At 38.2% G+C, this 27,008-nt stretch overlaps 4 protein-coding genes across 4 annotated transcripts; 1 reads left to right on the forward strand and 3 right to left on the reverse strand.

Moving 5' to 3' along the window:
• Positions 1-3,619: 3,619 nt before the first annotated feature.
• Positions 3,620-5,894, reverse strand: LOC148562658 (uncharacterized). Its single transcript, XM_088490948.1, has 3 exons — positions 5,767-5,894; positions 4,388-4,961; positions 3,620-4,108 (listed from the first exon to the last, which is right to left on the reverse strand). The coding sequence occupies exons 1-3, from the start codon at positions 5,892-5,894 to the stop codon at positions 3,620-3,622; spliced, it is 1,191 nt and encodes a 396-aa protein (XP_088347074.1).
• Positions 5,895-6,883: 989 nt separating this feature from the next.
• Positions 6,884-8,683, reverse strand: LOC107647360 (uncharacterized). Its single transcript, XM_016351437.1, has 2 exons — positions 8,495-8,683; positions 6,884-7,669 (listed from the first exon to the last, which is right to left on the reverse strand). Exons 1-2 carry the CDS (start codon positions 8,681-8,683, stop codon positions 6,884-6,886), a joined length of 975 nt encoding a protein of 324 aa, XP_016206923.1.
• Positions 8,684-9,297: 614 nt separating this feature from the next.
• On the forward strand, positions 9,298-13,452 carry LOC107604962 (Chaperone DnaJ-domain superfamily protein). The gene is made up of 3 exons (XM_016306687.3): positions 9,298-9,789; positions 12,053-12,121; positions 12,478-13,452. Exons 1-3 carry the CDS (start codon positions 9,511-9,513, stop codon positions 13,078-13,080), a joined length of 951 nt encoding a protein of 316 aa, XP_016162173.1. The 5' UTR covers positions 9,298-9,510; the 3' UTR covers positions 13,081-13,452.
• Positions 13,453-13,501: 49 nt separating this feature from the next.
• On the reverse strand, positions 13,502-14,237 carry LOC107604963 (Methyltransferase-related protein). The gene is made up of 2 exons (XM_016306688.3): positions 13,937-14,237; positions 13,502-13,841 (listed from the first exon to the last, which is right to left on the reverse strand). The coding sequence occupies exons 1-2, from the start codon at positions 14,078-14,080 to the stop codon at positions 13,737-13,739; spliced, it is 249 nt and encodes an 82-aa protein (XP_016162174.1). The 5' UTR covers positions 14,081-14,237; the 3' UTR covers positions 13,502-13,736.
• Positions 14,238-27,008: the final 12,771 nt, after the last annotated feature.

A 27,008-nucleotide genomic window follows, 5' to 3' on the forward strand; every position in this document is an offset into this window, starting at 1 on the left:
GTATAGTTTGATCTGGGTTGAATCATTCGTCGGTTAGTGCCGAGATCTTCGTGGCCCACGTTTGGGCGAGATTTTGGGGAAGAGGTTTGTTAGGATCAAGTTAGGTTACGTTGAAGGGTTTGATTTTGATTTTATTTAATCTGATCGAGGTATAATCCAGTTTTTCCAATGTATAAGGGATACGGTACATAGCCCCCAAGCTTGACTTGCCGATCTCACGATTTAGCCAATTTAGCTTTCTAATTTGGTTATACCTCGGTCATGGATAATTATGCTAGCCTCCAAGCTCAACATGTGTTAGCTTTTTTTAAGCTTGGGCTGTATGTTAAAAATCAATTATAAAATGAAACTGAATAATAAATTTACCTCATGAACAGTTTTTTGCAATAAATTCAATGTTTAACTTCTCTAATTGGATTTGGGCTTTGGAAGTCTTCCAGGAATTAGAACAGTTATTTTTTCAAATTACCCACTAAGTTAATGGGTTATAATGCCTCTTTATTACCATTATTCTCTTGGAAAAAGACACGAAGATTGACTCAAAGGATTTCTGCTTAAGTGAAAAAGACATGACTGCAGGCAGGGACGGATCCACTCATGTGGGTGTTTTGCCCCACTACAATTTGGAATTTTATTGAGTAGTATATAATAATAATATTTATTTGCCTCCACTAAATTATTAAATTTGACCCCACAATAATTTTTTATTCAACTTTCGACACTTGATAGCCAATTTGAAAACTTCATATTAGATGTCTATTATAATGATCAATTTTCAAATTTAAATAAGATTGGTGTTCTTTCTTAGAGATCGACTCGAAAGAATATTATCTATCCATTTGTGTTTCTTCTTTTAAAATTAGCTTTAGTTTTTTTCATAATAACTACACTAATAATTGAATGAATATCATCAAGAGCTAATTTGTATGAAAGTTGAGTTTTAAATGATTGTTTAACGACATATACAAAAAAAAAGACATTTTAATTATATTGTCAAGATTTCAAAATATGAAATATAAAAAATTAAATTTTAAATTATATGTTATTATTTAAATTACTATTTTAGTATTTTAATTTGTAATTAGATATTTTGAAACCTAATCATATTTTACAATAACAAAATATAATTATAACAACAATTATGCTATGTATACATAAAATAATCACTTGTACAGAATAAATCTTAAAATATAAATTTTGAAATACAAAATACATATTAAAAATAAGTTAAATGATATATGTATTTATACACAAATTTATAATAGATAATTTGATAGCTAATTTTTTTATGTAAACGTAATATTTTTATTATAAAAATTATTATAATGTTATATATATATTTTGCCCCCACTATCAAAATTTTCTAGATCCGTCACTGACTGCAAGAGGTTGGTTTCTCTGTCCTCTTATTTTCGTTTCACCTTCACAATGGTTAGGGAAAGGGAAAAATAAAGAGAAAAAGACAAAGAAAAGTAAAAGGTCATGGAAGTGAAAAGTGAAAATCTCTACCAGTGGGTACACGTGGACGTAAAGACCCATTCCTCTTCCTACTGTGACGAGGAATCACTTCGTGAACTTAGGGCTTTACAGTTGGTTAAGGGGGTTCAGGTGTTGGTGTCGAGTTGTTACTTTGTAATGGCGACGAGAGAGTGTGTGAAACGAGGGGATTGGGGTTATTTTCACTGAACTTTATTTGAAATTTCCGTTTACTGACTTTGAGTGAAAAGTTTTGACTCAACTTAACTATGCTCCGTCGTAGTTGCATTTCAATTCTTGGGTGTTTTTTAGAGCTTTTGAATGTTTGATGGATTTTATGAATCTTTCTGCTTCGTTAAATGTCTTCTTTTAACTGTTTCAATCCAAAGGTGTCCGAAAAGGGCTATGGGTTTTCCTTAGCAGTTTTTCTGGTTGTTCTATTTTTCTTCTGTATAAATCATCCTTCAAAAATTTCAAAGCCATGTTTGTGAAAGTTCAGTCTTAGGAGACTGAATACCCTTTTTATTTAGATGAGGAACTCGTTGAAAAATTTCCTTTGTATTGGTTTCCAGAGCCAATGCAGATTTTGGAATCTACTGAAAGAAGTGAAGAAGAGAATAGGTTTTTGAATTTTTTAATAGAGTGTTTTGCTGAGGGTGAGTGTTTATCGATCCCGGAGTTTTTGAGTTTTGACAAGGAAAATGATAGGTAGGGCCTTGAAACGTATATAAGTATTATGTGTTTGTTTGTTTATTTATCTGGCTAGTGACTATCTTACTGATATAGAGATATTGTTGCTCATAGGTGGAAGGGTCCCTAATTTGAACATGTCTCGTCTGCAATCCTTTTTGAAAAGGAAGAGCGAGAAGGGGAGCAGTGTATTAGGTGTGGTGAAAGAAGCAGGTGGAGATGCTGCTTATTCTACTGCCCAGCCTCCCCCTTCACCGAAAAGAAGAAAGCTGGATTCTGAAAAATCCCTTGAGGCTTTGTCGGAAGGGGATTATAGTGCTGTTGGTAGGTCTATTTTCGAGAGACAGAAAAGACTGCATGGGTTCATAGATGGGGTAAACCCTCAATCTGTCTGGAGTGACCAGTTTCCTATTTTTGATCTTGCTGACCTTGTTTCCCAGTATCCTGGGGATATGAGTTTGGCACGCCGAACTGGTGTTGAGGCGATGGGAAAATTTGTTCAGGTTAGAAAAAGTTTTGATTGTCGTCACGATTTGTACTTTGTTGTATACTTTCCTTACTGTTCTTTATTTTCGTAGATTGTTGCTTCTCGCTTGATTTGTGTTGGCCGTGCCACCGAGCTTCTAGGAGCTGAACAGCAGTCTGTTTCTGAAAAATGGCTGTTCTGGAACGGTCTGTGAAGGAAAAGGACAACGTTGTCATTGATCTTACTGCTAAGATAAAGAATCAGGAGGAAGAGGTTATGAAACTTTAGGACCTGATTCGTCTTCTTCAAGGTGAGATTAAAGAAAATGACAAGTCGAAGGGTGAGATGACTGCTCGTATCCATGAATTGGAGGAAGAGGGGATGGAAATGTTTGCCCCTGGCTTTGATCGTGCTGTTAGTCAGGTTGTGGTGTTCACCCCTGACTTTGATGTTGGAAGACTTGACGTGACCAAGATCATGGTCGATGGTGAACTTGTGGAGGACGAGGCGGGTGAGGAGCATGACGAAAACGTCCGCCCTCCTTCGTGAAAAAGAATTTGGACTTTTGTTATTTAGAATGTAGTTTTGTTATGTTTGAAACATTTGTTATGGTTGCCGATTTTGTTATCGGTTTGTTTTTATGACTGCTTTATCCGACGTTAATGTCGGTTTGAATTTGGAAATTTAAGTAATTGTTGATTGCATGGTTTTAGATATTCGTTTCCAACTTTTGCACTGTTGGTGTGGCTGACGTAATTGGAAAGGTATAGATATCATAATAAGTAGGAAAAAGAACGATCATCTTAATTTGTTTGACGGAAATAACTCTCAGTTTTGAGAGGGATGGGGTGGTCGGCCTCGTTAAAACCTGTTTGAGTAAAACCCTCCTTAGGAAAAAACCTCGTGTCCAGGAAAAAGAGTACCTGGCCACTCCATCTTGTTTACAAAGTGAGATTAGCTATAGTAAATCTTCAATGATGAAATGTTCTAAGTGTTGGGCAATGCGATTCCATCTAGTGTTTCCAGGCAATATGCTCCTCTTCCAACGAATTTGGAGATCCAAAAAGGGCCCTCCCAAGTAGCAGATAATTTTCCATGTCCTGAAGGTTTCCGAAATTCTTCGATTTGCCTCAATACCAAGTCACCTTGTTTTAGTGTTCTTGGTCGCACTTTCTTGTTATATTGCCTTTGCATAGCTAGTTGCATAGATTTCTGCCTGAGCTCAGTTAGGCATCGCTCTTCGTTTATTGTATCAAGCTCCGCCGATCTAGCTTCTTTGTTAGCGGTCTCATCAAAATATTCGGTCCATGTTGACCCTTGTCCGACTTCAATAGGGATCATGCAGCCCGAACCGTATACTAATCGGAACGGGGTTTCCTTTGTCGTTGACTGTGGTGTTGTGTTATAACTCCACAGTATTTCTGGTATAAGTTCGGCCCAGCATCCCTTTGCATCTGTCAACTTTTTCTTTAAGGCCTACAAAATGACTTTGTTAGCTGCCTCTGCGAGCCCGTTGCTTTGTGGGTGCTCGACGGAGGAAAAATGATATTTGATGTGAAGCTCAGTTAAAAACGAATCAATTTTTTTATTAGTAAACTGCCTACCGTTATCAGAAATAATTTTCTTGGGTAAACCATATCGACAGATAATATATTTTCAAATGAATGTTCGCACCTTATCTGAGGTTATTTTTGCAATCGTCTGTGCTTCTATCCACTTTGTAAAATAATCAATAGCTACTAATAGGAATTTTACCTGTCTTGGTGATATTGAGAATGGTCCGAAAATATCTATTCCCCACTTGTGGAAAGGCCAACTTATATCTGAGAGGTGCAGTAGTTCAGTCGAGCTTTGGATGAGTGGTGCGCATTTCTGACATGCATCACATTCCTGTACCTTTTTCTTACAATTTTCACGTAGTATCGGCCAATAGTAACCTACACGTAGGATTCGTGTTGTCAAGCTCCGACCTCCTGCATGGTGGCCACAAATGCTGTCGTGGACCTCGTCAATAGCAGCTTCTGCTTTTGCTTGACGGAGACACTTGAGCAACGGTCTGGAGAATCCATGTTTATATAGGTTCTCACCAATGATCGTGTAGTGGCTTGCTTTATGTCTAAAAGACATCAGATTTTCCTTTTCCGGAATTTCTCCGGTTCTTAAATAGTGAATGAGTGAGCTTCGCCAATCTTCCACCTGTGACAAACTCAAAACAGATTTGACATCTAAACTTGGTTCTGTTAGCATAAGATGGGATAATGTTTCCGGTGAATCAATTATCCTATACGTAGCTAACTTAGATAAAATATCGGCACTATAGTTTTGTTCTCTAGATATATAGGATATATCAAAGTTTTGAAAATACTGTATCATGTTTTTGGCCGAATTTAAATATTTTTCTAGGAGTGGATCTCGCACCTGAAAATTACCAGTTACCTGTTGTACTACGAGTAGGAATTGCAGTAGATCTTCAAACTTTTTACTTCTATTTCCTTTGCTAGTCTCAGGCCTACTAGTAGTGCCTCGTATTCAGCTTGATTGTTGGTTGCTTGAAAAAGAAATTCAATTGAATGTTCGGCATGCACTCTAGTGTCGTCTTTTAGCAGAATTCCAGCTCCACATCCGCTTTCATTTGATGCTCCATCTACATATAATTCCCATATCTTGATTGTTTCTTCTATGCTAGTGAATTCTAAAATGAACTCGGCTAATGCCTGGGTCCCCGTGATTGGTAGGAGATGTCAAATTCTGAGAGTTCTATTGACCATTTTGTTAGTCACCCTGCGAGATATGGCTTTGATAATATTTGACGCAGAGGTTGACCAGTTCGAACTATTATCTAGTGCGTCTGGAAATAGTGTCGTAGACGCCGAGCTGTGATGCTTAGTCCAAATGCTAGTTTTTCTATCATCGGGTATCTTGTTTTGACATTTTGTAGCACTTTTCTTACAAAATACACTGGGTGCTGTTCTTTTTCTGTCTTTGTTACAAGCACAGAACTAACCGTGTTAGTTGAAATTGAAAGGAATAAGTAAAGGGGTTTACCTTGTTGGGGTTTCTAGAGTATGGGTGGTGAACATAAAAGGTTTTTGAATTCGGCGAAAGCTTGTTCACATTCATCTGTCCAGACAAACTTCTCGGCCTTTCTCAGCATGTTGAAGAAGTGATATGACTTGGCGACTGCTGCCGGTAAGAATCGTGACAAGGCTGCTAGGCGACTTGTGAGCTGCTGGACTTCCTTGACAGACTGAGGTGATTTCATGTTTATTACGGCCTGACATTGTCAGGGTTGCCTTCAATCCCCCTGTTTGTTAATAGAAATATGAGAAATTTACCCCCATGTACTCCAAATGCACACTTCTTTAGGTTTAATCTCATGTTGTACTTTTGGAGTTGTTGAAAAATTTTATTAAGGTTGGCTTCATGTTGTTGTTCGGAGCTTGATTTTACCACCATATCATCGATGTATATTTCGATATTTCGGCTAATTTGATCCTTGAAGACCTTGTCCATTAGTCTTTGATAGGTTTCTCCTACATTTTTTAGCCCGAAGGGCATGATTTTATAACAAAAGTTTCCTTGGTCGGTTACGAATGCTATTTTTTCCTCGTCATCTAAGTGCATTAATATTTGGTTGTAGCCGGAATAAGCATCCATGAAAATGAAACCCCGATGTTCATCCACCAATCTATCAATGTTTGGGAGTGGGTAAGAGTCATTCGGGCAGGCTTTGTTTAAATCCGTGAAGTCCACACACATACGCCATTTTCCCGAGCTCTTCTTTACCATTACTACATTGGCTAACCATGAGGAGAATCGAAGTTCTCGGATGAACCCTACATCAAGTAACTTCCGTGTTTCTACTGTTGCTGCATTTCTCCTTTCCGAGCCCAGGTTTTGTTTCTTTTGCCTTATAGGTCGGGCATTAGGGTTGACTGCTAGCTTGTGGCATATGAAGTTCAGATTAATTCCTGGCATGTCGGCAGGTGTCCATGCAAATAGATCGGAATTGGATCTTAATGTTTCAATAAGATCTTGTCTTGTTCCTGCGGAAAAGACACAGCCGATGTTAGTAAACTGGTCAGCTTTGCCTAGCTGTACCTTTTCTAGGTCGTCCATTGGAGCGGGATGACTGTTGTTACTTCTTGGGTCCAATTCGGCCAAGGTTGGAATGCTCTCAGAGTTGTAAACAGAATGGACTCTTGGTATGTTCTTCTTTGGGATAGCTTTCAAACCTGCGTTGTAGCATTGTCAAGCTTCTTTGTGGTCGGCATATACTATTGCCACCATGTTATCCTGCACAGGAAACTTAACACAGAAATGAACTGTAGAAACAATGGCTCCAAAAGAGTTAAGGGACAAACATTCCAAAATGATATTGTAAGGGCTAGAACAATCAATTACTAGAAATTGAATATCTAAAGTTTTAGAGTTTGAAGGCTCCCCTAGTGTCGTTCTCAACCATACATAACCTGAAACAGGCACACTTTCTCCGGAGAACCCTACCAATTTTCCGGTCGAGTGCTGTAATGCTTTGTCGCTGAGTTGCATTTTTCTAAATGTGGAGTAGAATAAGACGTTGGCGCTGCTTCCTGGATCCAGTAGAACCTTTTTGACCATTAGCTCCCCTGTGCAGATTGAAATCACCACTGGGTCATCCAAGTTCGGGCATTGTGACTTAAAGTTGGATATGCTGAAGGCGATTTGGGTTGTTAGAGCCGAGGAATGGGTATCCTGGCGAGATCCTTCCATTGTCATCATGGCCCAGTAACTTCTTTTCCTGGCCGTATTAGTTGCTCCTCCACCTGCAAAACCACCTGAGATATAATTTATTATTCCTTTGGAGGTAGGAGCATCGACTGGTCCGTGCCAAGTTCCTTTTTCCTTATACTCGGAGGTATAGCTTGGTTTGTCAGTGTTTCTTGTTGCTTCTTTTTGTCCCCTAGAAGTGACATATTTGTCCAGTAAGCCTTGTCTCGCTAATCTCTCCAAAAAATCTTTGGCTACCACACATTTGTCAGTTGTATGACCGTACTTCTGGTGAAATACACAACGTTTGCTTCTGTCGACATACTTCTGATCCTAGTATGTGCTTGCTTTGCTCGGCAGCTTGATAAGTTTGTTATGTAGGATTTCTTTGATTATGTCTTCCCTTTTGGTGTTGAATTTGGTGTAGGAATCATACTTCGGCGTTAGTTTGAAAGGTTTTTTAAAGTCCTTGTTCTGAGATCAGTGAGGTTTTTCTTCCTCTTTTTAGGAAGATGGTCTTTCGTTTCTCCGCTTCACGCAGTTCCTCGACTTTGATCTGTCCGGTTGCTTTTTCCCTGAACTCTTCCAGTGTTTTTGGTTTTGCTACTGCTATTGCTTCTTAGAATTTCCATATCGGAGGCCGCTCTTTATTGCGTGCAGTTGAACCTCTGGATTGAGGTCTGGGATTTCCATGGCTGCTGTTGTAAACCGCATCATGTAGTCTTTTAAACACTCATATTGTCCTTGTTTGATCATGCTGAGATAGATTGAGTCCCGTATATAGATCTTGGAAGCTGCAAAGTGGTTGATGAATAGCTTAGCAAATTCATCAAAACTTGATATTGAACCTACAGCTAAATTAGAAAACCATAATAATGCAACTCCATCCAAAAAAGTTGGAAAAGATCGGCACAAGATAGGATCGGAGTCACTGTTAGGAAACATCATAGACTCGAATTTTGTAAAGTGGACTTTAGGATCTCCGATCCCCTTCTACGATGCTAATGTCATTAAGAGTGTAAAATTTTTAGGCATTTCAAAATTCATTATTTCTTTGGAAAAATGGCTAATCCGTCGTCTTTCTGTTTTCGGAGGTGTTTCTCCCATCTTCACGTTCGAGTCCGATTGGTGCTCCTCATGGAGGTTGTCATTGACTTTCTTTTTATCGTTCTTTTCCTCGCCGTTGTTCTGCATTGCTGCTAATTCGGCCATGTGTTGGTTTTTCGTTTGTAAGGCAGCATTGGTAGCCAAGAGTTTGGCATTGGTTGGGTTGACTTGAGGAGTTACCGAATGATCCGTCATGGTTCGACTCCTGCAAAGAGAAGATACAAACAGATCTAGTAATGTTAGATCAAAATTATAAAGTGAGGCGGGGGCCCCACGGTGAGCACCAAATGTTCTGGCAAGGATACTCTTATCCGAAGTATAAGTCGGCTTTGCTTTAATTTCTTTGAAACCACAGCGTCTCAGCTTGGAAGCGAAGCACCCTTGCGAACTTGAGCCCGAGCGTGGTACCTGCAAAATAGATTCCGACGCTCAAGTTAATAAAGAGTCATTTAATAAAAGCGAGTATGTGATCGGTATGGTGTTGCTGAAAAGCTCTGCCCCATGTCGTCGGCTCTCGCGCTGATTTATAGTTTGATCTGGGTTGAATTATTCGTCGGTTAGTGCTGAGATTTTCGTGGCTCACGTTTGGGCGAGATTTTGGGAAAGAGGTTTGTTAGGATCAAGTTAGGTTACGGTGAAGGGTTTGATTTTGATTTTATCTAATCTGACCGAAGTATAATCCAATTTTTGCGACGTATAAGGAATGCGGTACATTTTATTTTTATATTTTAATAATTAAATATTAATTTTTGATTTTTTAGTAAATTAGGCAAATATTTGTACGGACTGTATATTGAATCCAAATCAAAATTGTTGATTTTCTAATCACATACATAGCAATAGCATAGGCATCTTGTGCTGCTGAGAAGTGAGCACACAGTGGCCTCTCGTTCACTCAATCACTCCTCACGCAAAAATGAAATGAAAAATCTAACTGATGAATAGGCGACGTAATATTTAATACATCTCGAAGTGGCGCGTGAAGTTGCAACTGTAGTGCTTCTGCTAATACATGAACCACGATGCAGTCGCACCTTCTGACGGGACCCATCTGCGGTCGCGCTACGGCGTTGCCCTCCGTCGCGGACGCATCTCCCTTCTTCTCTGCCACTCCTCCCATCTCCATCCGCCGGCGTCTCCGCTCGTGGTGCCCATTCATAGCCGCATCATCGTCATCGTCTTCCTCCTCTTCGTCGTCGGCAGCAGCCACTGGTAGTCAGAGCTTATACGCGGTGCTCGGCGTCCCAATCACCGCCACTGCCGCTGAGATCAAACGCGCTTACCGGCTCCTGGCCCGCAAGGTATTCCGTCAAAATATGGATTCTGATGTTGAGATTATTACTGTTACTGTTACTATTACAATTACTGTTCTTATTTTTCTGTCGTTTTGATTTGAATGTTGAATTTGTTAGTACTTGTGAATCTGTAATAGTGCAGGATGCTGTGAATTATGAATCCCTAGATATTATTTTGATTGTGATTGTGTTTCGCAATTTGTGATGGAACCTTGTGAAAACGTTAATCATTATGAATGATTTAGGGTTTTATTAATCCTTGCTGGCATAATTGGTTACGCGTTTTAAAGTAATGTAGTACAATAAGCTGGTCTGGCATATTCTTTGCTTAGTATTGTTAAAATATCAGCTTGCAGATATTTAATGTTAATTTTTAAGAAAAAAGCTTCCGAGTACTTGACAATTTCTGTGTCGAAGTTTTCCAATTCTATGTGCTTGGTAGATGAATATGAACTGTAGGAATTTTCAGGGCATGTATACCCGAGTTTTCTTTTGTCTTAAAACTCAATTTCCATACATTGTTAGTGTATAAGAGAATTTGAGTGATGCTACATGTACAAGTCTTTTTGGCAACCAAGTCAAGTTGACCCAACTACAATAAAAACCACTCTCAAAATGACACGCACTCCAGTGCTCCACTAGCGTACAATTCAATTAGCCTGCACTACATGTACAAGCCTTTCTACACTTTCTGCACCATACAAATTTTTGTTGGAGAGCATACAAATTTCTAAGTATAGCACACAAATTTTTGAAGTATAGCACACAAAAATTGGAACGCAACACAAACTTATCGATATAGCACACAAATTTTTGAAGCACAATATACAAATTTTGCTACACCAAATTTATGTGTATATTCTTTTATGAATTCTATTACACCATACCACATCACATGTGTAAATCAAAGTGAAACAATACACACCCCTTCATTTTCATAGCACACAAGTAATCGAAGCTTAATAGCTTGGTAGCTCACACTAATTTGACAGATATCATTAAACAAATTCTAGTTTATCATAGCACACAAATATTTAAGCGTAGCACACATATATAGCACAAGAGGAGGAGGAGCGTGACTGAAGTTTAAATTTTAATTAATGAAAACACTTGGACACCTAGCATTTTTGAAAGAATTTTACACATCTAGTTATATATTTTAGAGAAAATGACAAATAGGTCCCTGATCTTTTGTCCCACGGACATTTTCGTCCCTGACCATTGAAAAATACTTTTAAGTCCCTGACCTTCACAAAACTTGGACGGATCAGTCCCTGACGGAGGCATTTGGACGGAGGGACTGATCCGTCCAAGTTTTGTGAAGGTCAAGGACTTAAAAGTATTTTTCAATGGTCAGGGACAAAAATGTCCACGAAACAAAAGGTTAGGGACCTATTTATCCTTTTCTCTATATTTTATCCTATCAACAGAAATAGTTACTTTTCACGCAAACTAGATGAATACTTATCCAAATGAAAGCATTTTGATTGGATGACTTCACTCCATTAGTGCATCCAAATCAAACTCTTTGTCTTAACACTTTCAAAAGTTAGCTGCTTTTACTTTTATCATACATCTCGTAAAAGTGCAATTATATTGAGGAAGTTGTTCATCTGACAATATTTATGACTCATGACTACAGAAAGTCATCTCTGTAGCTTAGATCTACTTCTAACTTTTTTTATCTTCATATATTATAGGTTAAAAGTAAAATGTTTTCTATTAACAAAAAACAAATAATTGAATAAATTGAAGTACCATTCCAATTATCCCCTTCAACATGGACTCACTTTCAATCTGCGCAAATAACTGTCTTTAAAGTTTAAACCATATGGGCAACTTGACTCCTGTGCTAACTGCTATTTATGAAAGGATCAAAGTTAAAGAGAATAATAAATTGCAATATATACTGAGTTTTGCTTGTTTATGTTGTTTAATTTTGTAGATAAGGAGAATTTCGAACCCAAGAAGAGTTCTTGTTACCTCATTTTACCTAATTAATTGAATTGGTTGATGATCTTGCATGTTTTTCTGATTTTATCTTCAAACTAAGTATGCTTTCATTGACATTGCATGTTTTCTGCCATCTTGCTACATGATACATCTAGGTTTATTATATTGAACTTTTGAAATCTCTTTATTTTTACCTGAACATACATTTCAGAAAGAAGTATCTTTCAAGTTAGTTATTTATGGCCTAGATAACATGTCTATAGTTTAGCCCTCTGCAAATAACCCAGCTTTATCCATTCTGTTGCTGTGATTGCAGTATCACCCTGATGTTAGCAAAGATTTACAAGCAGCTGAATTGTTCAAGAGCATCCGTCATGCATATGAAGTGAGCAATCATTATTCAACTTTTCTTCCTTTATAAAATTATAAGTTTATCACTTTTTGGTAGGGATTTACTCTTATTATACGGTGCTACTGGTTCCCCAAAATTGTTCATAGATCCCAGCAAAGAAGAAAAAGACACAAACTGTCATTTACATTTGACTGAATTATGGAAATGTATTTAGAGATAACCTTCAGTTTTCAAATTCGATTAAGACCACCAAAAAGTAATGGACCTTTTCCTCTGATAAACTTAGTGCAATGAACTGCTTTCTACCATTTTATGAAGTTCTTGCTTTTTTCCTTATGCAAAGATGAGGTTTCCTTTTCCTTCGTACTACTAACAATGTCTCGAAACAGGTACTATCGAATGAAGTAACAAGAATTCAGTATGATAGAGAACTTCAGTACAGTCACAAGCCTTACAGAGATAAATGGAGTCACAGCACTGAGTTTGAAGACCAAGCAAGAATCTATAGGTGGGCCAACCTGAGGAGGAAAATGTATAATGAAAGATACACAGAGCATTACACTGTCGATGAGGGTTACTATACCACTGAAACAGATGAGGAGGAAGATGAAGGAGACTTAGACGAAGAGAGGGGCTCCTTTATTGAAGTGCTTAGATCAGCATTCGTGATTATATTTTTGTTCCAGACGTTAGGGTCCCGCCTTTCTCTCACGTTTAGCAGTGTGATGGCATTGCTGGATGAGAAGTTAGATAATGGATATAAAATTGGTTATATAATAGCATGGATTATGGGCGGAAGGGGTGGCATATTGCTAACAATGTTCTTGTCATTTGCAAGTTGGGTTTGCGGGAAAACCAGTAGTAGTGCAGTGGTACTGGTGATAGTAGCCATGTGGGTCGGCTCCTACCTCTCAAGGTATGCTCCACTTCCTCAAGGTGCTCTGTTAACACTACTCTATATGTCCATTAAGCTGCAATCTGATCATATATAATGATTGAAGATCTTGTGGTATTTGTACATCCAAATATGGGGGGTGTCAATAGACATCTGACTCAATCCAAGGGTGAAAAACAAGAGTTTAGGACTTTAGATGGAGTATATATCACAGTAAAATCTGATAATGGAGTTGGTCTCGACGTGGTATGTGTTGATGTTCAAGAAGAACGTCTCTTAAAACCAATTCTGCTGCTAGCATTTCTTCTGAATTTCTTTGGTTTCTGATTATATCTTTCTTAGGTTGGTGTACATATTTATTCCACCAGTAAATGTAAATAAATGTTGTAAGTTGTTTTCTGATGGCAAATTAAGTGCAAAAAGGTTGATGATGGTTGGAATATCAATGGCAAACTTAAATCTTGTCTCCTATGATGTCATTTTAGAAAGATTCTGTGTAGTGATTAGCAAAAGTTAAATTCTTGGAAAATGAATATTGATATTATAGCAAAATTATTATAATTCTATAAGCAGGTTCCTTCCCCTTTTTTATATACCCTAGTATAATTGAAACATAAGGGGAATAATTTGGAATACAAGAATTTACAAGCTAGGGGGAACAATATAGCGAATAAGAGAATTACAGGTTTATGCAACAATTGATGATAAGAAGGAATTAAGACTGGGGTTGGGTTAGTTCTTATTAACACGTAATTAAGAGCTCTTTACTTCCACATTATTATTCAAGGACCTCAAATTCCTCCAGAGATACTTTCCGCTGGCCATGTCTATGAATACCCAGAATCCATTCTGAATCATCTAAAAACCAAGGAAACAAATGTAGTCAGGACAAAAAAGGATTAGGAAAAAAAAAGAAAGAAAATAAAGAATGGTGATGATAGAATTGAGGGCACCTTTTTGAAACTTAGATGTTCCTTGTCCTTGTTCTCATGACCGGTGGTGATGTCGCTCTCTGGAGAGGAACTCACGGTGGTCCATGCAAAATAAGCAGCCAAGATGGCGGAGAAGAAGATCAATATGAACCTTAGAGGGCACATGTCTTGTGACGAAAAACTGATATGCGTTTTGCAGCAATGGTACGAGAGAAAGAGGGAAAGAAAGATAAAGAGAGAATTGGTTGCAACTTGCAAGCAAGAGTAGAAAGTCAAGAATTGTATGAGAACGCTATATGAGGTTGAGTTGTTTTTTTATGACTAGTACAGTGTTATATAAGTAACGCGTTGCGTTTTCTGTTTCTTGTTCCTGACTTGTTCGTTTGGGTTCATTATTATTTAGTATTTACTATTATTCTTGGCTGCTTTAGGGTATCTATATATGCATTGTTACAACTGACAAACAAAAATTTTAACTAGATGCTTAAAGAATCTAACTAGAGGGTTTTTTGAATTGATTCTCAGGGAAATGTAAATCCAAATATATAATTTGTTACTATATTAGAATGGGATCCATTTGATTCTATTGTTAAATATAATTCAGATAATTCAAGATTTTGCTATATTAGTTGGATTCGTTTAACTAATTAAATATTAAAAATAAAAGTAATTCAAGTTGGACCCTAGCGAAGATTTTGTCTCAAGATTTCATTTAATTATTTTTCATTACAACTACCGGAAAGAGAAAATGAGGATGTTTGTAATGTCATTCAATGTCCAAAGCCCTAATCCGTTTCCTATTGAAAAAGAAAGAAAATGAAAACAAGGGATGTTTGCAGATTGCAGTAAGAATGGCTTTGCACATTCTCCTTGTTGACTTTGTGCATCCAATGGTGAGCTGCCAGCACCAGTTCGGAGAAATCTTCTACCCTTCTAGATCCTCCAAAGTTGACCAAATCCCTGCTGGGTGCTTGCCGTAGCCCTCACCTACTATCTGACATAGTGTTTGAATAATTAATATTAAAAAATTACTAACAGTATTAATTGTGATTTATTATTATGGTAACTATTTAAATAAAGATGGTAAAAATATTTTTTTTGAAAATATTTTGTTAAAAAATACGACTTATTTATTTAGTTACACTTTAAAAAAGATAACACTTTTATAATATATTAAAATCTAATCATACAATCTATTATTTAAGGATAAAAAAATATTTTTATGTGAAGACAATTATAAAATCTTTCTTTTAGAGATAAGTATTGTTTGTTTCCTAACGTTGAGAGTCAGAATCGAAACCGTCCCTAATGTAATTTTGGATTTAAAATCATCCTTAACGTATTTTTTTGTATTAAAATCGTCTTTTTTAATAAAATTTTTAATTTAATTCCTAAAATACCCCTACTTTAATAAAAAATTATAAAATAAAAAAAAACACGTTCTTCTTCCAACTTCTACCCAATATTAAAATCACGCCGTTCTTCTTCTTTCTTTTAGTTAAATGAATGTAGGTTCATCATCTTTCAAGTAATTTTGTAGTTAATTTTTTTTATATGAAAAAAATATTGGTGATTTTGTTAAAAATGTGATTATTTGGTGTAATTACAGGTAGGTGAATTTTACAGGTGGAAAGTCAACACGCAAGATGCGTGTTGGACACGTGTTATCATTCTGGCAACACACAGGGTGCGTGTTAGACACGTGGCAACATCCTGGCAACATGCAGGATGCGTGTTGAACACCTTTTTTATACATCCACAATACTGTAATACACTTCAAATATCAATATTCAACCAAAATACCATCTTTATTTTCATATTACATTTGTAATTTTGTAGTATTATATATTTTTTTATTTGATTTTTTTATTCTTATTAAGAGAGTAAAATAAAAAAAATTTGAGAAGGTAAAATAAGAAGGAAAAGATGAATAAGAAAAAAAGATGATGATGACGATGATGAAAAAGAAACAGCAAAAGTGAGGAAAAAGATGAGGAAAAGTTTTGAATTATACAGAACTTATCAGTACAAATATACCGAAATTACTTAACAATACACATAAATGTCTTAGTTTTACACCAAAATTTACTACAAATACACAAAAATATTTTCTTTAATGCTACATTTTTCTTTTTTTTTAATTTCTTTCTTTTTTTTAGTTGAATGAATGTAGGTTCATCATCTTCTAAGTAATTTTACAGCATTATGTGTTTTTTTTCTTTTTTATTTGATTTTTTTATTTTTATTCTTGTTAAAAGAGTAAAACAAAGAGAAACTTGAGAAGGTAAAACCAGAAGAAAAAGATGAATAAGAAAGAAAAAAGATGATAATGATGAAAAAAAATGAGGAGGAGGAAGAGCAAAAGTTTTGAATTATGCAGAATTTATAAGTACTGTTCTTGAGTGAGTAACCTGGACGTAACTCGGCTCCTGAGAGTCAACGTCGAGCTGTCATCTTCAGCACTCAGTTATATACTTAAGAGATCCAAGCTTCTCGTCCAGAGAGAGATATCACGTCGCAGAGAGTGTGAACAAGGGGGGGGGGAGTGTACATGCAAAAGGCACTCCGATACTTAAGTTGGTATTGTGAAATTCAAGTTAGTCTGAAAGGTGAGATATCATACCCTTTATAGGCGAAAGGCATAGATCGGCTATATTCCTGGCCGTTGTTGATATTGAAGAATCATTATGATTAGATCCGGGGGTTACGATATATAGTCGGGCGTTTTATCCCTGGTTCATACGGTTATGCCGAATTAAGTCGAGTTATAACGGGTGATACCGAGTTATGATGCTCGGATTGTAACAGCCATATCATAGCTCCCAAGCTTATCTTGGGATTTTTTTAATGAAGCAGGTTGAGCTTTTGATGAGCTATAATTCGGTGAGTAAGGTGGTTATGGAGCCCCAATTCAACATACTTTATTAAAAATAATAATATGAAAGAGTGGCAGTGTTAAATGAAGAGAGAGGAAATCAGTGATTGTATTAAATAGAAGTTTGCTTTTCCAATGCCGTTTGGACCGTTGAGGGGATTGATGGGACGGTTTTGATGGAACCCCAATGGTCAAGATGGCGTTTAGGTAACTGCTTGAAAAACTTAATGGTTTTTCCCAAGTCATGATTTCACTTTGGGTTAAGTGTTTGCATTACAGAGTTTGCTGGAAATGAGTAAAAGAGGTACACCTTTGCTTTTCATTTTCTCTGTTCTTGCGTCTTTATCTTTGCTGGTTTTGATTTTGAAAATGGGTTTTGAGAAGGAGAAAGAGAGAAAAAAAAAGGTGGATTGGTCATATGACTGGGTTAGCGATGACGTGAAAACTTGAGCTTCCATGTTTACTGATTTTGAGGCTATGAAAGAAATAGATTTGAAGAAGATAGTCAGGGTAGGATATGGTTGCGTGTGGAGCTGTTACCTTGTTCTAGTGAGGACCGTGTGTTCCATAGGGGAGATTGTTCTGAGTTTTTTTACATGCATAGTTGTGTCTTAGAGGAGTTGAGAGTGGGGCTTCCTTTCTCTGATTTCAAATGTCAAGTGTTAAATCAGTTGAACTGTGCTCCCTCTCAGCTTCACCCTGATGGTTAGGCATTTTTTTGAAGCTTTGAGGTTCTAATGGAGTATTTGGAAGAAGAATCTTCGCTGGAGTTGTTCTTCTCGATGTTCCAGCCAAAAGGTGTTTAGAAGGGAGGTTTGGTCAATCTTAATAGCTCTCCTGGATTTGCTGTTTTCAAGTTGTATAAGTCTTCGTTTAAGGATTTCAAAGAAATATATTTGAAGGTTAGAAGTGTTGAAGATGATTTCCCCTTCTATTTAGATCAGGACTTAGGGGAGAGGTTTCTTTTGTGGTGGTGTTCGGAACCCTAAAATATCTTTGGATTTGAAACGATAAGCCCGAGAGTTGAGTGTGTGATTGAGTATTTGGTTGAAGTCGTCAATCGAAAAAAATTGATATCTATTTTTGATTTGTTGCAATGGGATGATAATAGACAGGCTGTGATAGATTACTTAGGTATACTTCCTTGTGTTTGGAAAAATGGTTTTGTAGGCCCCCTTTATGTTGATCTGTTTTGGTAATGGATACTTTTTGTGTTTTTTCAGGTGAAAAATATCCTGGAGTATTCGCGGCTACGTTGAGAGCGCGGGTGAAGAGAAAAAAATTGGATAGAGAAGGATCCTCCTCCAAACCTGAGAAGGGGACTGCTACAGGAGAGGTTAATCAACCTCTCCCAAGATGGAAGAAGGTGATTTTGAAGAAAAGGAAGTCAGACGTGGTTGATTTGTCCGAGGAATCGGACGAGGGTGGGAATGAAGTGTCTGTTGAGGAAATTCATAAGTTTATGGATAATCATAAGAAACTGCATATCACCATCGATCAGAGTGACGGGTTGTCTGTTTGGGAGAGGGACTTCCCATTCATGGTCATTGCCGATGATGTTTGTCAATCATCGTCTGATGTGGCTTTGGCGAATGAGGTTGGGAATGTCGCCGTTGGTCAGTATATGCAGGTATTGATTTTATTTTGAGCTTTATTTTGATGTTTGGTACTCTATTTAGTATTTTGAGTTTTGGTTGTTTGCTGTTTTAGGTTCTTGGTTTGCGATTGGCTAGTTTAGGTTGCAGCCAGGAGCTTAAGCATAAAAATCTTCTCAGACAGAAAGAAGATCCGAGTTTATTGAAAGAGGAGTTGGTTTTGAAAAAGAGCACTATTGCAGAGCTGGAAGATAAATTGACTGACAGTGACAAGGAGCTCAAGTTAATGAGGAAAAATTATGCGAAGGAAGTTGAGGACTTGAAAAAAAGAAAGATGTTGATCTTTCAAATATGGAAGCTCGGGTGATTGAGGTCACTGCCCAATTAAAAGGTATGGAAAAGAGTAAAGAGACAGAAATACTGGATTCATTTGTCAAGGGTTTCGAGCGGGTATCCCTCCAGGCAAAGTTTTTGGCCCCTGATTTCGACTTTTCTGAGATGGATCCAGAAAAAATTGTTCGGGATGGAGCGATGGTGGAAGACGATGGAGCGGCCGAGGATGAAGATGAAAATGTTCAGTGATTTGTGTATTTGAACTTTTTTATTTTGCTTACAGTAGTTGTTGATGGATTGCTTTGCTTATTGGAAAGCTTTTTGACTGTTTATACTCTAGCATTTGTTTTGCCAATTAAAAAGGGTAGTTTATTTGATAATAGTTTGATAATTTTACATATATGCGTTGTTTGATAGTTTGTTGAAGTTGTTTGGAATTCATTTACTTTGAATGTGCGCACAGCTGAATGTTTGTTTGGTCAGGTATCTCTTCATGGATACTAATTGAAATTTTGGTAATGTAACCATAGTTTGGTTTATTTGATGGATTGATAATCCATAAGTTGTGACTTAAAGTCCAGATAGATAGTGATGGTTTGATGAATGTAAAATGTAGAAGTAATACAAAAACAAATAGAAAATATGCATAATATTGATTGACCTTTATATACAAAGGTGCAGGTAGACAAGCCTCGTTAAAACCTCTCCAAGCAAAACCCTTTTTGGGAAAAATCTTGTGAGTAGAAAAAAGAGTACAAGCCTGGCCTTGACTTTTAACTGTAATAATGTTTTAAAGAGGAAACATTCCAAGTATTGGGTAAATTTGTACCATCTAGAGATTGTAGCCGATAAGCTCCATTTTCGAGCACTTCAATAACTCAGAAGGGGCCTTCCCAGTTTGCGGTGAGCTTTCCATGTGAAGATGGATTCCTTGCTTGTTTTGTTTTGTGAAGAACCAAGTCGTCTGTTTGAAATGATCGGGGATGGACCTTTTTGTTGTGGCACCGAGCTATGATCTGTTGTGCTACTCGGTGTCGAAGAATGGCGACATTTCTGGTTTCTTCAAGTGTATCGAGATCTATTTGCCGAGCTTCATTGTGGTCGTCAATTTGAGTTCTTATTGATAACTGAGATACTTCTAAGGGTATCATAGCTTCGGATCCGTATACTAACCGAAAAGGTGTTTCTTTTGTTGTTGAGTGGATTGTGGTGTTGTAACCCCAGACTACTTCTGGTATTAATTCAGCTCAAAGGCCTTTTGCATCATCTAGTTTCTTGCGTAGAGCGTGCAAGACGACCTTATTGGCGGCTTCTACTAGGCCGTTTGTTTGTGGGTGTTCGATCGAGGAGAAGTGTGGTGCACAAAATTGACTTCGCAATATTCGTACAGTTAGACCGGCAAGTGCACCGGGTCGTCCAAGTAATACCTCAGATGAGTGAGGGCCGATCCCACGGATATTGTCGGATTGAGCAAGCAATGGCTATCTTGTAGATATTAGTCAGGCGATTAGAAAAGATAATTGTTGTGAAAAATGCATAAAAAAGCAGAATAAAGATAGAATTACTTAAATTGGTGTGAAATCAGTGATGAGAGAACGGTTGAGGCTTCGGAGATGCTTCCTCCTTCTAGATCAACTTTTCTCACTGTCTACTTCAACTTCTAATGATTCATTCCATGGTAGGTTGTAAGTGACTAACGCTAGGTCAGTGGTCATTAATCTCCTCTGCTTCAGATCAAATGCCAGGTCAATGGTCATCCAATCTGAACGGTGGTGAAGCTCTAGCAGTCTATTCCCTTGGTGATCCTACTCAAAACGCCACAGACAAGGTCGGATCTTTCAGACCAGAGAATGCTGATTCACGATTCTAGCCTATACCACAAAGGCTCTAATGGCCCCGTACCTCGGCCGAACTGATATATCTAAGTCCCCAAGGAAGTCATGGATTAGCCGTCTAAGAGATGTATAATCAAACTTGTGGTTCAATACTATCCCGTCAAGGACTCACAAGAACCCATGTAGAATAGAGATGACGGTCAAGTTACACTCCCAATTCATTAGGATGAAGAACGAAGATACATCTTATAATGGAATCAAGCATAGATTGAAATAGAACAATGATATTATTAATCCATAAGAATTAGCAGAGCACCTAACCTTAACCTAGGAGGTTAGTGGCTCATAGCTTACAGAAAGTATTAATGTAAATTCAAAAATATGGCATAAAGTTCTGAACAAGGGTGATCCTTGTTCTATATATACTATTCTAATAACTAAGAAGTACAAAAATATGATAGAATAGACTAAAGGTGCGAAATTCATCCTTGGACCCACTTTGGTTGGATACTTGGGCTGAGCTTGGCATCCACTTTGAGGAATAGGAGGTGAACCACGCTGCCTTCTGCTCTTGGTCGGCGTTGAACATCCATTAGGGGGTGGTTGGCGTTCAACGCCCAGAATGGGTAGGCTCATTCGAAGAAAAGTTTAGACCATTATATATTACTAGAAAGTTCTGGAAGTTAGCTTTCCACCACCATTGAGATCGCGTCATTTGGACCTCTGTAGCTCCAGAAATTCTCGTTTGAGTGCACGGAGATCAGAATCTGATAGCATCTGCTATGCTTTTCTTGCTTCTGAATCGGACTTTGCCAAAACTCCTCAATTTCAGCCAGAAAATATCTGAAATCATCATAAAACACACAAACTCAAAGTAGAATCCAAAAATGTGAATTTTTCACTAAAACCTAGGAAAATATACTAAAACTTAAACAAAATATAACAAAAACTATATGAAAATGATGCCAAAAAGCGTATAAAATATCCGATCATCATAATACCAAACTTAAACTGTTACTTGTCCCCAAGCAACCAAAAACAAGGTAGGATTAAAAAAAAGAGAAGGATATAATAAATCTTAAATTTTTCAATGAAGCTCAGTTTCAATTAGATTAGCGGGACTAGTGGCTATTCACTTCTGAATAGTTTTGGCATCTCACTTTCCTTTGAAGCTCAGAAGTATTAGCATCTTTAGGAACTTAGAATCCGATTGATATTATTGACTCTCCTAGTTTAGTTCTTCTTGATTCTTGAACACAGCTTCTTTCAAGTCTTGGCCGTGACCCTAAGCGCTTTGTTTCCCAGTATTACCACCGGATACATAAACACGACAGACACTTAATTGGGTGAACCCTTTTGGATTGTGATTCAGCTTTGCTAGAATCCCCAGCTAGTGGTGTCCAGAGTTCTTAAGCACACTCTTTTGCTTTGGATCATAACTTTAACTGCTCAGTCTCAAGCTTTTCACTTGACACCTTCACACCACAAGCATTTAGTTAGGGGAGGAGCTCATTTGAACTGTTAGGCCAAGATTTTGTTTCTTTTAGGTCCTCCTAACCATTGATGCTCAAAGCCTTGGATCCTTGTTCTTGCCTTTTGGTTTAAAGAACTATTGGCTTTTTCTCTTTCTTTTATTTTTTTTTTCCGCATTTCTCTCTTTTTTTTTTCTTTTTTTTTTCTCTTTGCTACTTTTTCTTGCTTCAAGAATCAATTTTCTTTTGGATTTTTCAGATTACCAATAAGACTTCTCTTTTTTTATTATTTTTTCAAGAGCGAACATTCTTAACTCCAACATCAAATATGCACTGTTCATTCATGCATTCAGAAAGTAAAAGCAATGCCATCATATCAAAATAATTGAACTATTCTTATGATATAACTCAAAATTCAAGTATCTCCCTATTCTTTTTTAAATAAATTTTTTTTTTCAAGCAAGGTGAGAGATATATGGAATATTTCATAGCTTTAAGACATAAATAAAGATGATCATGCACTAGAAATAGACCATAAAACAAAATACATAGAAAATAGAAAAATGACATAGGCAAGGGATTAAAAGAACGGGACCACCTTAGTGACGATGTCTACTACTCCCTCTAGAAAATCCAATGGAGCACTTGATTTCTTTTATGTCTCGTCCTTGCCTCTGTTGCTCTTCCCTCATGGCTCTTTGATCTTCTCTTACTTCATGGAGGATGGTGGAGTGCTCTTGGTGTCTCATCCTCAGCTGATCCATGTTGGAGCTCAATTCTCCTAGAGAAGTATGCAATTGGTCCCAATAGCCTTAGGGAGGAAAATGCATCCCTTGAGGCATCTTCGAGAATTCTTGTTGAGGCGGCTCCACATGCTCGTGTTGTGGTTCATGCGCCGTCTCTCTAACATGCTCCATTCTTCTTTTAGTGATGGGCTTGTCCTCCTCAATGGGGATGTCTCCTTCTATGATAATTCCAGCTGAATTGCATAAGTGACAGATAAGGTGGAGAAAAGCCAACCTTGCTAAGGTGGAAGGCTTCTCAGCTATCTTGTACAATTTTTGAGGTATTACCTCATGTACCTCCACCTCATTCTCAAGCATGATGCAATGAATCATGATGACTCTGTCAACGGTCACTTCTGACCGATTGCTAGTAGGGATAATAGAACGTTGGATGAATTTCAACCATCCTCTAGCTACAGGCTTGAGGTCAAGCCTTCTTAGTTGGACAGGCTTCCCTTGAGCATCTCTCTTCCACTAAGCTCCTTCCACACAAATATCTGAAAGGACTTGATCCAGCCTCTGATCAAAATTGACTCTTCTAGTGTAAGGATGTGGGTCTCCTTGCATTACTGGTAAATGGAGCGCCAATCTTACACTTTCCGGGCTGAAATCTAAGGGTTGTCCTCGGACCATGGTGCTCCAATTTTTGAGGCTTGGGTTCACGCTTGTATCATGATGTTTAGTGACCCATGTATTGGCATAGAACTCTTGCACCATCAAGATTCCAACTTTCGGGATAGGATTGGTTAGAACTTCCCAACCTCTCCTTCGGATTTCTTGTTGGATATCTGGGTACTCATTCTTTTTGGGCCTAAAAGGGACTTCAGGAATCACCCTCTTCTTTGCCACTACTTCATAGAAGTGGTCTTGATGAGCCTTAGTAAGGAATCTCTCCCTTTTCCAAGGTTCGGAGGTGGAAGCTATTGCTTTTCCTTTCCTCTTTCTAGAGGATTCTCCGACTTTGGGTGCCATAAGTGTGAATGGAAAGCAAAAAAGCAAGGCTTTTCCAACACCAAACTTAAAAGCTTTGCTCGTCCTCGAGCAAAATATGAACAAAAGGGTAGAAAAGAGTAGAAGAAGAAGAGAATATGGGAGATGGAGGGAGAGAGCGTTTTGGCAAAGTGGGGGCTTTTGTTTATGAGTTGTGTGTTGGAAGGGTTGGATGAAAGGGTATTAATAAGGGTAGGATAGGGTTGGGTTCGAATGTGAAAGGGGGTAATTGGGTGGGAAAGTTTTGAATTTGAAGTGGGTAGGGGTTGGTGGGAGTTATGATGGGTTTTGGAAAGAGATATGGATGTGATTGGTTGAGGGTTTATGGGGAAGAGTGTGTGGAGAAGAGTGAAAGTAAGAGAGAGAAGAAGGTGGGGTAGGTGGAGATTCTGTGGGACCCACTGGTCCTGAAAGGCTAGGAAATTCGAATTCCCTGCCCCTTTGTGGGCGTTGAACGCCCAACTCCTGCTCCTTAGCTGGCGTTCAACGCCAGGCCTCTGCCTCCTTTAGGGAATTAAACGCCTAGCCTCTGCTCCCTGGCTAGCGTTCAACGCCAGGAATGCTGCTCTTCTTGGGAGTTGAACGCCCAGTTGGGACTCCTCTCTTGGCGTTCAATGCCAACTTTCTTACCCATTTGGGGTGTTGAACGCCCTTCTTTCCTCCTTGTCTGGCGTTCAACGCCAGCAAGGGACTTACTCCAGCATGTTCTGTTTCCATCTCTGGACGTTTCTGTCTCTGTTCTGACTACTGCACATGATCACAAACTTAAAGAAACAACTATGAAATGAACTTAAAGAAAAACAGAAATAACTAATTATGGTTGGATTGCCTCCCAACAAGCACTTCTTTAACATCACTAGCTTGACAGTTAGCTCCTTACGGAGATGGATAGGGGCTCAGAATTTCGCCCCTTACAGTGAACTTCTTGCCTGTGCTCTCATGGATGAGCTCCACATGCTCTAGAGATAGGATCCGATTCACTGTGTGTGGAATGACTGGATTATCAGTGATGACAACTATCATGCCAGGTGAGAGGCTTACAGTGGGGATCTTCTTGTTCCTCCAGCCTTTAGGTATCTTCTTCTTAGTACCTTTATCTTCAGAGCTTGGAGATGGCCGCCCAACACCAAACTTAGAATTGGTGTCTGAGGGCTCTATATAACTCTGCATTGAGAGAGAGGGAGAGTTGGGGTTAGGCATCTTGAACAAGATGTGGTCCTCCCAAAACTGTAGAATCAGTCCTCCCTTTACTACATCAATGATGGCATTGGCAGTGGCTAGGAAGGGTCTTCCAAGGATGATGAATTCATCCTTTTCTTTCCCAGTATCCAAGATTATAAAGTCCGCACGAATATAAAGGTTTTCAACCTTTACTAGGACATCTTCCACTAGATCATATGCCTTTTTCATTGACTTGCCTGCCATCTCTAGTGAGATTCTTGAAGCTTGCACCTTAAAGATTCCCAGTCTCTCCATTACAGAGAGTGGCATGAGGTTTATGCTTGATCCTAGGTCACGTAGAGCCTTCTCAAAGGTAATGTTGCCTATGGTGCAAGGGATTAGGAAGCGTTCGGGATCCGGCAGCTTTTTAGGCAGTTTTTGATGAACCATGGCATTGAGCTCTTTGGTCAGTTGGTGCGCAGAATTACACTTCGCACAACTGAACCAGCAAGTGCACTGGGTCGTCCAAGTAATACCTGAGTGAGTCAGGGTCGATCCCACGAGGATTGTAATTTGAAGCAAGCTATGGTTATCTTGTAGATCTTAGTCAGGCGGATAGAAAAGTTGGTTGGCTGTTTAAAATGCATAAAGGTAAAATAAAGATAACGTTACTCAGTTGATGGTGAATGCAATGATAAGAAGATGGTTAAGGTTTCGGAATGCTTTATTCTTCTGGATCAATTTGGTTTTACTGTCTCCTCCAACTATGAATGATTTCTTCTATGGCAGGCTATATGTAATCAACGCCTTTCTTGAGAGGTCGCCGATTCTCCTCAAGAGCTGAATACCAGGGTTAGTGTGCATCCAGTCTGATTGAGGGTGAAGCACCTGTAGTCCATTCCCCTTAGTAATCCTACTCAAAATGCCACAGACAAGGTCGAATCTTTCGGATCAGAGAATGCTATGCGTTTGGTTCTAGCCTCTACCACAAGGACTCTAATCTCCCTATACCTTAGCTGAACTGGTGTCTCGAGAAGTCCCCAATGAAGTCGTAGGTTAGCCGTCTAAGAGATGTATAATCAAGCTAGTGGTTCATCATTATTAGATGAAAGACTCACTCAGAACCCATGTAGAATGAGATTACCTTGTGCCGGTTCAACGCATTCATAATGATGAAGAACAAAGATAAATCTTAGAATAGAGAATCAAACACAGATTGAAGATAAAACAGTAATACTTTATTAATCCATAAAACTCAGCAGAGCTCCTCCCCTCAACCTAGGAGGTTTAGAGACTCAGGCTGATAGAAAATATAATGAAATGTGTAAAGTGTTTGAAGATAATCGTCTCCCTCCTGAAAGGTATAAAAGTTCTCAAATAAATACTAGACTAATGACTAAGGATTACTTAAGAGGGGGTAAAACAGTCTTTTAGTGCGAAAATCCACTTCTGGGTCCACTTGGTGAGTGTTTAGGCTGAGCAAAAGAGTAAGTCACGTGCTAGGAAGGCTCTAGGGCATTGAACACTGGCTTGGGGCACCTTCTTGGGCGTTGGACGCTGGTCACTCCTCCTTTGGGTGTTAGACGCCAAAATGGGGAATATGGCTGGCGTTGAATGCCAGTTTTAGGCCTTCAATTATGAAGTAAAGTATGGACTATTATACATTGCCATAATTTCCATAGCCATTGAGAACGCTCTATTTGGACTTCTGTAGCTCCAGAAAAGCTCTTTCGAGTGCAAGGAGGTCAGATCCTGACAGCATCTGCAGTGCATTCTCTGCCTCTAAGTCAGACTTTTGCTCTAGCTCCTCATTTTCAGCCAGAAAATACATGAAATTGCATAAAAACACACAAACTCAAAGTAGAATCCAAAAATGTGAAATTTTCACTAAAACCTATGAAAACTTAATAAAACTTAAACAAACATACTAAAAACTATATGAAAATAATGGCAAAAAGCGTATAAAATATCCGTTCATCACAACACTAAACTTAAACTGTTGGTTTTTCCCAAGCAACCAAAAACAAAGTAGGATAAAAAGAAGTGT

Source organism: Arachis ipaensis, chromosome B6 (genome assembly GCF_059453495.1).
Source record: "Arachis ipaensis isolate K30076 ecotype BB chromosome B6, ASM5945349v1, whole genome shotgun sequence".
Classification (NCBI taxonomy): Eukaryota; Viridiplantae; Streptophyta; class Magnoliopsida; order Fabales; family Fabaceae; genus Arachis; species Arachis ipaensis.